Source organism: Gobio gobio (genome assembly GCF_949357685.1).
Source record: "Gobio gobio genome assembly, chromosome: 13".
NCBI lineage: Eukaryota > Metazoa > Chordata > Actinopteri > Cypriniformes > Gobionidae > Gobio > Gobio gobio.
The window spans coordinates 2,048,824-2,066,291 of NC_137106.1; the positions used below are offsets into that span (position 1 = coordinate 2,048,824).

Below are 17,468 nucleotides of genomic sequence, written 5' to 3' on the forward strand. Positions count from 1 at the left end.
CAGCAAACAAGAACAAACCCATAATAAACCGAAATAAATGCAAATGGCTTTATATTAAAAACAAGACCAAAATATCACGACCCACACACTTTAATAACTCCATAAATTAAACTTTAATAACTCCATGAGCCCATAAACGCTTTTAATAAGTGGACATGGCAACACTGAAGGGCTTTTAACTGAGACGATCTTGGGTCTGAAGACACACACACACACACACACACACACACACACCTGATCCGTAACGGCTCCAGCCTCCAGAGAGATCGGGCCTTTGCTCCGGCTTTACCCGTCTCATAGTTCACCAGTCTGAAAAACACCAGTGAAGACACGTTTACATCACGCTCACGAAGGAATGAGGGCAAAAATTACCCCACAATTAAACTGAAATGTGAATAAGAATGAAAGTGTTGATTGTAGCATCTTTTTTAAAGATTATAAATGTCTTTACTTTGAATTTTGGTCACTTTAATGCATCCTTTCTGAATAAAAGTAGTCTTGTTTTCAGTCCAAATATCTAAGAAATCTTACATTAAGAAGCATTTACTAGACAAGCTAAAGTTTTTGTCTTGTTTTGGGGGAAAATAACTCAAAATTAAGGGAGTTTTTGCTTAAAATTAGCAAAATAATCTGCCAATGGGGTTAGCAAAATAATCTTAATTCAAACAGAAAACAAGATTATTTTGCTAACCCCATTGGCAGATTATTGTGCTTATTTTTATTGAAGCATTAAGAGTTCCTTTAACTGGAACTAAAGGCCTTTGCACACTGAGTCCGAAATTTTCGCATGCGTTTTTTCGTATTCGTGATCCGAAAAATTAGTTTCAGAGACCTTGCACACTGAGTCTGATGCGTATTAATGAATGCGTTACGAACAAAAACGCAAAACAATACAAAATGCCGTCTTCAAGTAGTGAGGATGATTTTTTTGTCCTCTCTCTTCTTAAAAAGAGAAAAAGAAAAGAAGAAATAATGGGTCCATCATCCACTCCTACGATCGCGCAGAGAGTTCAAGGATCTGCGGGATTACCCAGACCGATCCAAAGTTTACTTTAGCGGCCCATTCTCTCACTAATGTGTGTAGAAGCGAACACACACACACACACACACACACTCCTGAGAGCGGCCCATTCTCTCACTAATGTGTGTAGAAGCGAACACACACACACACACACACACACACACGCTCCTGAGAGCGGCCCATTCTCTCACTAATGTGTGTAGAAGTGAACACACACACACACACACACACACACACACACACACGCTCCTGAGAGCGGCCCATTCTCTCACTAATGTGTGTAGAAGTGAACACACACACACACACACACACACACACACACACACGCTCCTGAGAGCGGCCCATTCTCTCACTAATGTGTGTAGAATGTAGTCACATTCATACTATATAGAATATACTTTCAAAATAAGAGCGTCTGCAATTTCGTCCGCAGGTTAAGTGGACTCAAACTAATGTGTTTTAGAAGAGATTGACTCTGAAGACAGACGTCTCATTTATTGATGACCTCAGAAGCGATGCCCGTCATTGAGGATGTTAGCAAGACTGAAACACACACTCTCTCCATCACTGAGCCGATAACAATCCTTTATCTCTGACAGATCTGCGATACGTCTGAAGGCAGTCTTGCAGAAAACCCTTTATAAGCAGGAGCCCTGTTGATGAGATCTCAAGGACAGGCCACATGTGACCCTGCAGACGCCACAGCGCTAAAGATAGGCCACAGCATCACAGCTCCAGCGGATCGGCCCCGCCTCCACCCAGATCAGGCTATTCAAACACCCACAGCATCACAGCTCCAGCGCATCGGCCCCGCCTCCACCCAGATCAGGCTATTCATACACCCACAGCATCACAGCTCCAGTCCTCAGATCACCTGACCTGACACCATCAGATCAACTCCACTGCTTGCTTTCAGAATCTAATTCTGCAGACTCAACACTGATATTCTCCCGCTCTTCTCCCGCTATTCTCCCGCTATTCTCCCGCTCTTCTCCCGCTCTTCTCCCGCTCTTCTCCCGCTCTTCTCCCGCTCTTCACCCGCTCTTCACCCGCTCTTCACCCGCTCTTCTCCCGCTCTTCTCCCGCTCTTCTCCCGCTATTCTCCCGCTATTCTCCCGCTCTTCTCCCGCTCTTCTCCCGCTCTTCTCCCGCTCTTCTCCCGCTCTTCTCCCGCTCTTCTCCCGCTCTTCTCCCGCTCTTCTCCCGCTCTTCTCCCGCTCTTCTCCCGCTCTTCTCCCGCTCTTCTCCCGCTCTTCTCCCGCTCTTCTCCCGCTCTTCTCCCGCTCTTCTCCCGCTCTTCTCCCGCTCTTCTCCCGCTCTTCTCCCGCTCTTCTCCCGCTCTTCACCCGCTCTTCACCCGCTATTCTCCCGCTATTCTCCCGCTATTCTCCCGCTCTTCTCCCGCTCTTCTCCCGCTCTTCTCCCGCTCTTCTCCCGCTCTTCTCCCGCTCTTCACCCGCTCTTCACCCGCTATTCTCCCGCTATTCTCCCGCTATTCTCCCGCTCTTCTCCCGCTCTTCTCCCGCTCTTCTCCCGCTCTTCTCCCGCTCTTCTCCCGCTCTTCTCCCGCTCTTCTCCCGCTCTTCTCCCGCTCTTCTCCCGCTCTTCTCCCGCTCTTCTCCCGCTCTTCTCCCGCTATTCTCCCGCTATTCTCAAGCTCTTCTCCCGCTATTCTCCCGCTATTCTCAAGCTCTTCTCCCGCTATTCTCCCGCTATTCTCAAGCTCTTCTCCCGCTATTCTCCCGCTATTCTCCCGCTATTCTCCCGCTATTCTCAAGCTATTCTCAAGCTATTCTCCCGCTATTCTCCAGCTATTCTCCAGCTATTCTCCAGCTATTCTCCAGCTATTCTCCAGCTATTCTCCAGCTATTCTCCCGCTATTCTCCAGCTATTCTCCAGCTATTCTCCAGCTATTCTCCCGCTATTCTCCAGCTATTCTCCAGCTATTCTCCCGCTATTCTCCCGCTATTCTCCAGCTATTCTCCCGCTATTCTCCAGCTATTCTCCAGCTATTCTCCCGCTATTCTCCAGCTATTCTCCCGCTATTCTCCAGCTATTCTCCAGCTATTCTCCCGCTATTCTCCCGCTATTCTCCAGCTATTCTCCCGCTATTCTCCAGCTATTCTCCCGCTATTCTCCAGCTATTCTCCCGCTATTCTCCAGCTATTCTCCAGCTCTTCTCCAGCTCTTCTCCAGCTATTCTCCCGCTATTCTCCAGCTATTCTCCAGCTATTCTCCAGCTATTCTCCCGCTATTCTCCAGCTATTCTCCAGCTATTCTCCAGCTATTCTCCAGCTATTCTCCAGCTATTCTCCAGCTATTCTCCAGCTATTCTCCAGCTATTCTCCCGCTATTCTCCCGCTATTCTCCAGCTATTCTCCAGCTATTCTCCAGCTATTCTCCCGCTATTCTCCAGCTATTCTCCAGCTATTCTCCAGCTATTCTCCCGCTATTCTCCAGCTATTCTCCAGCTATTCTCCCGCTATTCTCCAGCTATTCTCAAGCTATTCTCCAGCTATTCTCAAGCTATTCTCCAGCTATTCTCAAGCTATTCTCCCGCTATTCTCCAGCTATTCTCCAGCTATTCTCAAGCTATTCTCCAGCTATTCTCAAGCTATTCTCCCGCTATTCTCCCGCTATTCTCCAGCTATTCTCAAGCTATTCTCCCGCTATTCTCCCGCTATTCTCCAGCTATTCTCCAGCTATTCTCCAGCTATTCTCCAGCTATTCTCCAGCTATTCTCCCGCTATTCTCAAGCTATTCTCCCGCTATTCTCCCGCTATTCTCCAGCTATTCTCCAGCTATTCTCCCGCTATTCTCCAGCTATTCTCAAGCTATTCTCCCGCTATTCTCCCGCTATTCTCCAGCTATTCTCAAGCTATTCTCCCGCTATTCTCCAGCTATTCTCAAGCTATTCTCCCGCTATTCTCCCGCTATTCTCCAGCTATTCTCCAGCTATTCTCCAGCTATTCTCAAGCTATTCTCCCGCTATTCTCCCGCTATTCTCCAGCTATTCTCAAGCTATTCTCCCGCTATTCTCCCGCTATTCTCCAGCTATTCTCAAGCTATTCTCCCGCTATTCTCCAGCTATTCTCAAGCTATTCTCCCGCTATTCTCCCGCTATTCTCCAGCTATTCTCCAGCTATTCTCCCGCTATTCTCCAGCTATTCTCAAGCTATTCTCCAGCTATTCTCCCGCTATTCTCCAGCTATTCTCCCGCTCTTCTCCCGCTCTTCTCCCGCTATTCTCCCGCTATTCTCCAGCTATTCTCCAGCTATTCTCCAGCTATTCTCCCGCTATTCTCCAGCTATTCTCCAGCTATTCTCAAGCTATTCTCCCGCTATTCTCCCGCTATTCTCCCGCTATTCTCAAGCTATTCTCCCGCTATTCTCCCGCTATTCTCCAGCTATTCTCAAGCTATTCTCCCGCTATTCTCCAGCTATTCTCCAGCTATTCTCCCGCTATTCTCCAGCTATTCTCAAGCTATTCTCCCGCTATTCTCCCGCTATTCTCCAGCTATTCTCCAGCTATTCTCCAGCTATTCTCCCGCTATTCTCCAGCTATTCTCCAGCTATTCTCCCGCTATTCTCCCGCTATTCTCCAGCTATTCTCCAGCTATTCTCCCGCTATTCTCCAGCTATTCTCCAGCTATTCTCCCGCTATTCTCCAGCTATTCTCAAGCTATTCTCCCGCTCTTCACCCGCTATTCTCCAGCTATTCTCCCGCTATTCTCCAGCTATTCTCCCGCTCTTCTCCCGCTCTTCTCCCGCTATTCTCCAGCTATTCTCAAGCTATTCTCCCGCTATTCTCCCGCTATTCTCCCGCTATTCTCAAGCTATTCTCCCGCTATTCTCCCGCTATTCTCCCGCTATTCTCCCGCTATTCTCCAGCTATTCTCCCGCTCTTCTCCCGCTCTTCTCCCGCTCTTCTCCCGCTATTCTCCCGCTATTCTCCAGCTATTCTCCAGCTATTCTCCAGCTATTCTCCAGCTATTCTCCCGCTATTCTCCCGCTATTCTCCAGCTATTCTCCCGCTCTTCTCCCGCTCTTCTCCCGCTATTCTCCAGCTATTCTCAAGCTATTCTCCCGCTATTCTCCCGCTATTCTCCAGCTATTCTCCCGCTATTCTCCAGCTATTCTCCAGCTATTCTCCCGCTATTCTCCAGCTATTCTCAAGCTATTCTCCCGCTATTCTCCAGCTATTCTCCCGCTATTCTCCAGCTATTCTCCAGCTATTCTCAAGCTATTCTCCCGCTATTCTCCCGCTATTCTCCCGCTATTCTCCCGCTATTCTCCAGCTATTCTCAAGCTATTCTCCCGCTATTCTCCCGCTATTCTCCAGCTATTCTCAAGCTATTCTCCCGCTATTCTCCAGCTATTCTCCAGCTATTCTCCCGCTCTTCTCCCGCTATTCTCCAGCTATTCTCAAGCTATTCTCCCGCTATTCTCCCGCTATTCTCCAGCTATTCTCCCGCTATTCTCCCGCTATTCTCCCGCTATTCTCCAGCTATTCTCCCGCTATTCTCCAGCTATTCTCCAGCTATTCTCCCGCTATTCTCCAGCTATTCTCCCGCTCTTCTCCCGCTCTTCTCCCGCTCTTCTCCCGCTATTCTCCCGCTATTCTCCAGCTATTCTCCAGCTATTCTCCAGCTATTCTCCAGCTATTCTCCCGCTATTCTCCAGCTATTCTCCAGCTATTCTCAAGCTATTTTCCCGCTATTCTCCCGCTATTCTCCAGCTATTCTCAAGCTATTCTCCCGCTATTCTCCCGCTATTCTCCAGCTATTCTCAAGCTATTCTCCCGCTATTCTCCAGCTATTCTCCAGCTATTCTCCCGCTCTTCTCCCGCTATTCTCCAGCTATTCTCAAGCTATTCTCCCGCTATTCTCCCGCTATTCTCCAGCTATTCTCCCGCTATTCTCCAGCTATTCTCCCGCTATTCTCCAGCTATTCTCCAGCTATTCTCCAGCTATTCTCCCGCTATTCTCCAGCTATTCTCAAGCTATTCTCCCGCTCTTCACCCGCTATTCTCCAGCTATTCTCCCGCTATTCTCCCGCTATTCTCCAGCTATTCTCCCGCTCTTCTCCCGCTCTTCTCCCGCTATTCTCCAGCTATTCTCAAGCTATTCTCCCGCTATTCTCCCGCTATTCTCCCGCTATTCTCCCGCTATTCTCAAGCTATTCTCCCGCTATTCTCCCGCTATTCTCCCGCTATTCTCCCGCTATTCTCCAGCTATTCTCCCGCTCTTCTCCCGCTCTTCTCCCGCTCTTCTCCCGCTATTCTCCCGCTATTCTCCAGCTATTCTCCAGCTATTCTCCCGCTATTCTCCAGCTATTCTCAAGCTATTCTCCCGCTCTTCACCCGCTATTCTCCAGCTATTCTCCCGCTATTCTCCCGCTATTCTCCAGCTATTCTCCCGCTCTTCTCCCGCTCTTCTCCCGCTATTCTCCAGCTATTCTCAAGCTATTCTCCCGCTATTCTCCCGCTATTCTCCAGCTATTCTCCAGCTATTCTCCCGCTATTCTCCAGCTATTCTCCAGCTATTCTCCCGCTATTCTCCAGCTATTCTCCAGCTATTCTCCCGCTATTCTCCCGCTATTCTCCAGCTATTCTCCCGCTATTCTCCAGCTATTCTCCAGCTATTCTCAAGCTATTCTCCCGCTATTCTCCCGCTATTCTCCAGCTATTCTCAAGCTATTCTCCCGCTATTCTCCCGCTATTCTCCAGCTATTCTCAAGCTATTCTCCCGCTATTCTCCAGCTATTCTCCCGCTCTTCTCCCGCTATTCTCCAGCTATTCTCAAGCTATTCTCCCGCTATTCTCCCGCTATTCTCCCGCTATTCTCCCGCTATTCTCCAGCTATTCTCCAGCTATTCTCCCGCTCTTCTCCCGCTATTCTCCAGCTATTCTCAAGCTATTCTCCCGCTATTCTCCCGCTATTCTCCAGCTATTCTCCCGCTATTCTCCAGCTATTCTCCCGCTATTCTCCAGCTATTCTCCCGCTATTCTCCCGCTATTCTCCAGCTATTCTCAAGCTATTCTCCCGCTATTCTCCAGCTATTCTCAAGCTATTCTCCCGCTATTCTCCCGCTCTTCACCCGCTATTCTCCAGCTATTCTCCCGCTCTTCTCCCGCTCTTCTCCCGCTCTTCTCCCGCTCTTCTCCCGCTATTCTCCCGCTATTCTCCAGCTATTCTCCAGCTATTCTCCAGCTATTCTCAAGCTATTCTCCCGCTATTCTCCCGCTATTCTCCCGCTATTCTCCCGCTATTCTCCAGCTATTCTCCAGCTATTCTCCCGCTATTCTCCAGCTATTCTCCAGCTATTCTCCCGCTATTCTCCCGCTATTCTCCCGCTATTCTCCCGCTATTCTCCCGCTATTCTCCAGCTATTCTCCAGCTATTCTCCCGCTATTCTCCAGCTATTCTCAAGCTATTCTCCCGCTATTCTCCAGCTATTCTCCAGCTATTCTCCCGCTATTCTCCCGCTATTCTCCAGCTATTCTCAAGCTATTCTCCCGCTATTCTCCAGCTATTCTCCAGCTATTCTCCAGCTATTCTCCCGCTATTCTCCAGCTATTCTCCAGCTATTCTCCCGCTATTCTCCAGCTATTCTCCAGCTATTCTCAAGCTATTCTCCAGCTATTCTCCAGCTATTCTCCAGCTATTCTCAAGCTATTCTCCAGCTATTCTCCCGCTATTCTCCCGCTATTCTCCAGCTATTCTCCAGCTATTCTCCCGCTATTCTCCAGCTATTCTCCAGCTATTCTCCAGCTATTCTCCAGCTATTCTCAAGCTATTCTCCAGCTATTCTCCAGCTATTCTCCAGCTATTCTCCAGCTATTCTCCAGCTATTCTCCCGCTCTTCACCCGCTCTTCTCCCGCTATTCTCCCGCTATTCTCCCGCTATTCTCCAGCTATTCTCCAGCTATTCTCCAGCTATTCTCCAGCTATTCGCCAGCTATTCTCCCGCTATTCTCCAGCTATTCTCCAGCTATTCTCCAGCTATTCTCAAGCTATTCTCCAGCTATTCTCCAGCTATTCTCCAGCTATTCTCCAGCTATTCTCCCGCTATTCTCCCGCTATTCTCCAGCTATTCTCCAGCTATTCTCCAGCTATTCTCCAGCTATTCGCCAGCTATTCTCCCGCTATTCTCCAGCTATTCTCCAGCTATTCTCCAGCTATTCTCCAGCTCTTCTCCCGCTATTCTCCCGCTATTCTCCCGCTCTTCTCCAGCTATTCGCCAGCTATTCTCCCGCTATTCTCCAGCTATTCTCCAGCTATTCTCCAGCTATTCTCCAGCTATTCTCCAGCTATTCTCCCGCTCTTCACCCGCTCTTCTCCAGCTATTCTCCAGCTATTCTCAAGCTATTCTCCCGCTCTTCTCCCGCTATTCTCCCGCTCTTCTCCCGCTCTTCTCCCGCTCTTCTCCCGCTCTTCTCCCGCTCTTCTCCCGCTCTTCTCCCGCTCTTCTCCCGCTCTTCTCCCGCTCTTCTCCCGCTCTTCTCCCGCTCTTCTCCCGCTCTTCTCCCGCTCTTCTCCCGCTCTTCTCCCGCTCTTCTCCCGCTCTTCTCCCGCTATTCTCCCGCTATTCTCCAGCTATTCTCCCGCTATTCTCCAGCTATTCTCCCGCTATTCTCCCGCTATTCTCCAGCTATTCTCCCGCTATTCTCCAGCTATTCTCCAGCTATTCTCCAGCTATTCTCCAGCTATTCTCCAGCTATTCTCCAGCTATTCTCCCGCTATTCTCCAGCTATTCTCCAGCTATTCTCCCGCTATTCTCCCGCTATTCTCCCGCTATTCTCCCGCTATTCTCCAGCTATTCTCCAGCTATTCTCCAGCTATTCTCCAGCTATTCTCCCGCTCTTCTCCCGCTATTCTCCCGCTATTCTCCCGCTATTCTCCCGCTCTTCTCCCGCTATTCTCCAGCTATTCTCCAGCTATTCTCCAGCTATTCTCCAGCTATTCTCCCGCTCTTCTCCCGCTATTCTCCCGCTATTCTCCCGCTATTCTCCCGCTCTTCTCCCGCTATTCTCCAGCTATTCTCCAGCTATTCTCCCGCTATTCTCCAGCTATTCTCCAGCTATTCTCCAGCTATTCTCCAGCTATTCTCCAGCTATTCTCCCGCTATTCTCCAGCTATTCTCCAGCTATTCTCCAGCTATTCTCCCGCTCTTCTCCCGCTATTCTCCCGCTATTCTCCCGCTATTCTCCCGCTCTTCTCCCGCTATTCTCCAGCTATTCTCCAGCTATTCTCCAGCTATTCTCCAGCTATTCTCCCGCTATTCTCCAGCTATTCTCCAGCTATTCTCCAGCTATTCTCCAGCTATTCTCCAGCTATTCTCCAGCTATTCTCCCGCTCTTCTCCCGCTCTTCTCCCGCTATTCTCCAGCTATTCTCCCGCTCTTCTCCCGCTCTTCTCCCGCTCTTCTCCAGCTATTCTCCCGCTCTTCTCCCGCTATTCTCCCGCTCTTCTCCCGCTCTTCTCCCGCTCTTCTCCCGCTCTTCTCCCGCTCTTCTCCCGCTCTTCTCCCGCTATTCTCCCGCTCTTCTCCCGCTATTCTCCCGCTCTTCTCCCGCTATTCTCCCGCTATTCTCCCGCAATTCAACTTCTCAGACCGCACAGAATAAAAGAAACTAACTAAAATATTCACATCAAAAATATTCAAACTTCTTTATTCCATAGGATTTTTAAGAGCTGAATGTTTTCAACATGTTCCACTGATTCACTGGATAATAATTAAGGATTTTTCTTTCTTTTTTTCAAATGTAATGATTTAAAAAATAATTATTTGCTCACAATTTCTACCTTGGCATAACTAGTTATATATATGAATATATTTAAAATAAAAATGACCCTGTAATTTACATGGATAGAAGGATGGAGGGATGGATGATAGAGGGATGGATGGAGGATAGATGGATGGCTGGAGGAATTGAGGGATGGATGGATGGATGGATGGATAGATGGATAGAAGGATGGATGGAGGGATGGATGGATGGAGAAATGTATGGATAGATTGATGATGCAGGGATAGAGGGAGGGAAGATGGAAGGATAGATGGATGGAAGGATGGAGAGATGGATGAATGGAGCAATTGAGGGATGGATAGATGGATAGAAGAATGGATGGAGGGTTAGAGGGATAGGATAGAATGGATGGATGGATGGAGAATAGCTGATGGATGGATAGATGGATAGAAGGATGGAGGGTTAGAGGGATGAATGGAAAGAGGGATGGATGGAGGAATAGATGGCTGGAGGAATTGAGGGATGGATGGATAGATGGATAGAAGGATTGATGATTGAGGGATAGATGGATGGATGGATGGATGGATGGATGGATGGATGGATAGATGGATAGAAGGATTGATGATTGAGGGATAGATGGATGGATGGATGGATGGATGGATGGAACAATAGAGGGATGGATGGATGGATGGATGGATGGAGGAATGGATGGCTGGAGGAATTGAGGGATGGATGGATAGATGGATAGAAGGATGGATGATAGAGGGATAGATAGATGGATGGATGGGACAATAGAGGGATGGATGGATGGAGGTAGGGATGGATGGATGGAGGGATAGATGGATGGATGATGGAGAAATGTATGTATGGATAGATTGATGATGGAGGGGATAGAAGGATGGAAGATGGAAGGATAGATGGATGGAAGGATGGATGGAGAGATGGATGGGACAATAGAGGGATGGATGATGGATAAGGGATGGATGGGACATTGGAGGGAGGGATGGATGGGATAGAGGGATGATAGAGGGATGGATGGAAAGATGGATGGATGGGCCATTGGAGGGATGGATGGAGGGATAGAGGGATGGATGAATGGAAGATGGAGAGATGGATGGATGGGCCATTGGAGGGATGGATGGAGGGATGGATGGATAGAAGGATGGAGGGTTAGAGGGATGGATGGAAAGAGGGATGGATGGAGGAATAGATGGCTGGAGGAATTGAGGGATAGATGGATAGAAGGATGGATGATAGAGGGATAGATGGATGGATGGGACAATAGAGGGATCGATGGATGGATGGAGGAATGGATGGCTGGAGGAATTGAGGGATGGATGGATAGATGGATAGAAGGATGGATGATAGAGGGATAGATAGATAGATAGATGGATGGATGGGACAATAGAGGGATGGATGGATGGAGGTAGGGATGGATGGATGGAGGGATAGATGGATGGATGGATGGAGAAATGTATGTATGGATAAATTGATGATGGAGGGGATAGAGGGATGGAAGATGGAAGGATAGATGGATGGAGAGATGGATGGGACAATAGAGGGATGGATGATGGATAAGGGATGGATGGGACATTGGAGGGAGGGATGGATGGGATAGAGGGATGGATGGAAAGATGGATGGATGGGCCATTGGAGGGATGGATGGAGGGATAGAGGGATGGATGGAGAAATTAAAATAAGTCATTTTAAAGTCATCTGGACGCCCTGTGGAAGTTCACTGATGATGATGATGATGATGATGATGATGATGATGATGATGATGGAGGTGATGATGATGATGATGATGATGATGGAGGTGATGATGATGATGATGATGATGATGATGATGGAGGTGATGATGATGATGATGATGATGATGATGATGGAGGTGATGATGATGATGATGATGATGATGATGATGATGGAGGTGATGATGATGATGATGATGATGATGATGGAGGTGATGATGGTGATGATGATGATGATGATGATGGAGGTGATGATGATGATGATGATGGAGGTGATGATGATGATGATGATGATGATGATGATGATGATGATGATGATGATGATGATGATGGAGGTGATGATGATGATGATGATGATGGAGGTGATGATGAAGGTGGAGCAGGTCTCAGGTTCCTACCTCTGCTCTTCCTCACTCTGATCCGACCCTGGGATCGTCAGAACCTCATCGTGTCCGTGAAAAAGACGCATCACATGACCACCGAGAAGGTATCCTATAGGACAACAGAAGAGTGAGGCGGCCGAAGGAGTAAAAATGAACCAATGATGAACCAGTGAAGAGGCAGAAGCTGGACGTGATCTGACCTTCCTCAATGCTGCTCCCGGAGCAGATGGGATGGACGTTCCACAGCGTCTGCATGAAGGACGCGTCCACATGGCTGTGGCCATTGGATATGGACAGATGCTGTCGGGGAGACATAACCGTTACCATGGCAACACGCCCCAGAGGTCACAACTGAGAAGCTCGGCATCATGGGATATGCGTGCATTAATTCAGATTAAGCTGTAAATATGAGCTTCAGATGATCTTATGAACACACGCCTGATCTGTGTATGACCCGCTGATGATCACATGTTCAACATGTCAATTATACTAGAAAGATGAACAACATGATACATATTTTAACAGCGCTACATTAATAGTCATATAAATCATTTCATTAAATAATTTTATTAAAAAAAAATGTAACTTTTATAATATATAATAATACAATAAATATATGCTTACAGCTCTGAAAAGTTTAATAGTCATGAAAATAAATATTTAATTAAAACATTTAATAAAATTATGATAAAATGAAAATATATGTAAATAAAATAGTTGAAAAAGTTTTAAAATAGTAAAATAAATAAATAAAATAAAACAAAATAATATAATATAAAGTAAAAAAGTACCCAAATGTAAAAATTAAGTAAAAATAAATAAATATTATTAATAATAATATAATATAATAATATTTTTAATTATAAAACCAAATATAAACCGAAAAGCTTAATAGAAAAAGAAAGTAAAAATAAATTAATTAAATTAAATATTAAATTAATTGAAGTCAAGTAAAGTAAAAAAGTAACAAAACTAAATGTAAATAATAAAATAAAAGTAAAATAAAGTAAAATAAAATAAAAAATAAAACTAATTTTATTTTATTTAATTTAAAAAGTAACAAAAATAAATGTAAATAATAAAATAAAATAAATATTTTGAACTATAAAACTAAATATAAACCAAAAAGCTTAATAGTAAAAGAAAGAATAAAATAAAAAATTAATTAATTAAATTAAATTAAATATTAAATTAATTAAAGTCAAGTAAAGTAAAAAAGTAACAAAACCAAATGTAAATAATAAAATAAAAGTAAAATAAATAAAAAAATAAGTAAATAAAAATTTTTTAAATAATAAAATGTAAAAAATAAAAAAATAAAAAAATAAAATAAAATAAAAAATAAAGTAAAATAAAATAAAATAAAGAAAATTACTTTTTTTAATTTAATTTAATTTTAAAAAGTAACAAAAATAAATGTAAATAATAAAATAAAATAAAATTAATATTTTGAACTATAAAACAAAATATAAACCAAAAAGCTTAATAGTAAAAGAAAGTAAAAATAAATTAATTAAATTAAATTAAATATTAAATTAATTAAAGTCAAGTAAAGTAAAAAAGTAACAAAACTAAATGTAAATAATAAAATAAAAGTAAAATAAATAAAAAAATAAGTAAATAAATTTTTTTAAATAATAAAAGAAATAAAATAATAAAATAATAAAATAAAAAATAAAGGTAAATTAAATTAAATAAAATAAAAAATAAAAAAATTATAATTTAATTTAATTTTAAAAAGTAACAAAAATAAATGTAAATAATAAAATAAAATAAAACTATAAAACAAAATATAAACCAAAAAGCTTAATTTTCAATTAAATATGCAAATATTAGAGGACTGAAAAGTTGAACTGTAAATAAAATTAAATAAAATATTTATAAAACAAAATAAATATAAAATGAATAAATATTTTGAAAAAACATAATAAATTGGTTGGAATCGATACATTTAAAAAATAAATAACTAAATAAAGAAATTAATACATTTCAAATATTAGACTCAGTGGCCCCAGTTAAAATAAAAACTGTCTCTAGCTAATCAAGTACCATAGATAAATGAAGATATTTGTATATTAAAGAGAAAGTGTAGGAAAGCGGAACGAATTTGGAAATCAACTAGACTTCATGTTAATTTTGAGCACTGGAAGGTTTCACTTTTGCTTTTTAATAAAATGGTTAAAGGTGGGGTAGGTAAGAATGATCTAAAACACTTTTGTCCAAATTTGTTTAAACTTTCTTTAAATGTCAATACATAATTAAAATTTAAGTACTCTGAAAAAGAGAGTATAAAAATCGAGTGACTCTAGACTTTTTAATCTGCAATAAACACCGCTCATTATTTTCGTTCGGGCTGAATCAAGTGATTGGCTTGGGCGCCTGTCACTCTCTCTCGTTACCATGGCTACCACCGCTTTTGCTCAGGATCCGCCCACATGTACCCCAGTGTTGCCGAGCGTCGTCTAATACATTTCAAATCCCAATATTATGCATGTTCTCTCTCTTGTGGTGAGACGTGAGCTGATCTTGACAGGGTTTGAGAGGCGTTTGATAAAGTCACGTGTGTGTGTGTGTTCATCTGATTCTCACCAGATAGCGCTCAGACGACACACTGACGAGGATGAGATCGTCTCCGATACGCACTTTCTCCCCCTCGGATCTCTGCTTGGACGCCGGATGAATGGTCCACCAGCACGGCTCACCTGCAGCGAAACACACACACACACACACACACACACACACACACACACACACACACACACACACACACACACACACACACACACACACACACACACACACACACACACACACACACACACACACACACACACACACACACACACACACACACACACACACACACACACACACACACACACACACACAGTAACGCTGAGGCTTAAACTGACAACTACAATACAATCTCCAATGAGGAAAAATGTCCAATTTTACAAAAGCCAATGAGGAAAGAGGCTGGTGTAGAAGAGCGAGCGAGTTTAGCTCTTATTCCTGCTTTTAACATTTATTTCACACTAGTTTTAGTTTTCTTTTTTTTAAATCATTACTTAATTAAAACATCAAAATATAGAGATAATATTGTATACATGAATTTTTCAATTAAATGAAAAGTTAATTGTTAGGCAATAAAAATACGCAAAATTATTTATTAAATCACCTGTACATGTACCTTTTTAAAAATCAATCTGAAGGCTTTTAAGAGCTGCACATATATTATATTTATCAGATATAATCGCTGGCGTAATAACGGCCCATTTTCAAGATTCAAGAGTTTTATTTGTCACATACACAGTTATATACACAATATACAACTGGCAGTGAAATGTAAACAGGTCCGCTCCATGGACAGTGCAAATAACAGTTACAAGAAATTAAATAGAAATAGAATAAAATTAGAATAAAAAGTATTCACATAAGTAGAATTATAAATAAATCAAGTAAAAGATAAAAATAGGAAATAAGATAAAAATAAAAAATATAAAAATTAAGATATAAAAAAATAAGTGGATATGATAAGTGAGATAAACTGTAGACTTAGAAATAAGTGGTTAACATAAATATATATATATGTATATATAAAGAAGTATAATGTGCAAGGTTTATTACAGGTTGTTACGCAGTAACAATAGGAAAGTAAAGTGCAGTGCAATGGCAGTATGTGAATGTTAATGTTAAAAAACTGTATGTTTATGCGTGTGCGGGGGTGAAGTGAAGTCACGTGACTGAGTTCAGGAGTCTGATGGCCTGGGCCCATTTCATATGTTTACGAGCTTTTCTTCTTTTTCTTCTTTTTAGCGGTGATGGAATATTGCTCTTGTAAATACTCGCCAGCATTTCAGTAAAAAAAGTCTAGATCTTTAAAATGCATCCAAATTACAGCAAAGTGCAACCGTACGGTGGCCTGCAGGGGTCAAAAAGGATGTAAACAATGAATTTTGAAATGATTTATTCTAGAGAACTCAGAGATGTGGATTCGGACGGCAATTAAATCACCACGACCGGTCATTCGGTCATTCGGCCGGGGATTTTTACGCGGTGGAGGGAGAAAAACACGGACATTCTGGATTCGGGTGGCAATAAAATCCCAGACTAGCCCCTGACAATGATGAAAACACCTTATGACCCCATGAGAAAATAGGGCTTTTGTCAGTAGCTGGTGCTTATGGAACAGCAGAAATATATTGAAATATCTTCCTCCTGTAATGCTGTTTAGGTCATGCTTAATTCAAGCACTTTCAAGGACCTGTGTTTGTTTTCAAGTACTTTCCAGGCCTTGAATCCATGCGTCTGAAATTCAAGAACTTTCAAGACGCGTGGGAACCCTGCACACCAGTATTAATTTCGTTGACGAATCATTTTCGTCATAAGTTTCGTCAACAACCTTTTTCCACTGACAAAAACGAGACGATAACTAAATAAAAACTAGTGTTGGATGACATAAACTATGAGGAAAATCAACTGTCCACAAATAAACACACTTATGCCAGACCAGTGTTTATGAACTAATGCTGATGAATAATGACAGTGTTTACTTTACCATGTTTATATAGTAATATGTTTTAGACGGTTAATAATGCATATTTATCTCCTGAACTTGAATGAGCTCCTGCAACTGCAATAGAGGAGCAGACATTTCAAAATAAGAGTCCTGGTGTATTTCCAGCTTGTTTATCATTAAAAGTCACGCATTATATATTCGTTTTTGCTCACACAATAAACTGTGTTTAATTTAATTCCCATTTAGTTCATAGTCAGGAAGAGAGACCAGTATTTGACACATATTCAATAAAGTATCAGAAATATAATAGTTCACTAAAACCATTAAAAAAAATCTTCATTACTTGAAATTAAATAAATGTTAACTGAAATTTAAAAAATAAACTTATTTGAAGCTTTAGCTTAACCTGATATACTAACTAAAATTGAAATGCAAAGTTATAAAAACTATATAGATGTTTTTAAAAAAGTGAATTGAGCTCTTTTGTGTATTTTTAATGTCAAAAACAAAATGGTGTCCAAATGTCAGTTCGAGTGACAGTCGGTTATGTGACGCTTAAATGCTTAATGTATTACAATTGAACTAAACTCATTAGATTTTAGGAGACTAAAACTAGAAACAATTCAGGTGACTAAAATATGACTAAAACTAAATGGCATTTTAGGATCAACTTCCAAAAATTCGCCCACCCAGTCTGCGCCGAGGCGGTGTTTGCTTCAGTCATCTCCGTTCGTTATACCAAGCACCACAGCGGGCTATGGAGTCGCGGCAGATCAGGATGTCTTTAATCAACGCCAGGTCAGTTGTAAACAAGACTACTATTCTTAATGACTTTTTTACTTCTCGCAGTCTAGACTTTCTGTTCATCACGGAAACTTGGCTTACTCCAGGAGATTTGAGCCCGTTTTGTGAACTGGTACCACCTGACTGTACATTTTTAAACTCTGCTCGTACTGTGGGTCGAGGGGGAGGACTGGCTTGTATTTTTAATCAGAACTATCGCTGTCGGATGGTAGTGACTGATGTTTATCCTAGTTTTGAACTTCTGT

At 42.7% G+C, this 17,468-nt stretch overlaps 1 protein-coding gene across 1 annotated transcript in view; it reads right to left on the bottom strand.

Annotated features, from left to right (window-relative positions):
- LOC307136715 (ryanodine receptor 3-like) overlaps positions 1–17,468 on the bottom strand; it is a gene marked incomplete at both ends in the record, with an annotated part of 116,652 nt that overhangs the window by 24,055 nt on the left and 75,129 nt on the right. The window contains 4 exons of the mRNA XM_079833964.1: positions 235–309; positions 11,916–12,009; positions 12,101–12,200; positions 14,490–14,602. Of these exons, the coding sequence (XP_079690090.1) occupies positions 235–309; positions 11,916–12,009; positions 12,101–12,200; positions 14,490–14,602 (382 nt within the window). The remainder of the gene's footprint in view (positions 1–234; positions 310–11,915; positions 12,010–12,100; positions 12,201–14,489; positions 14,603–17,468) is intronic.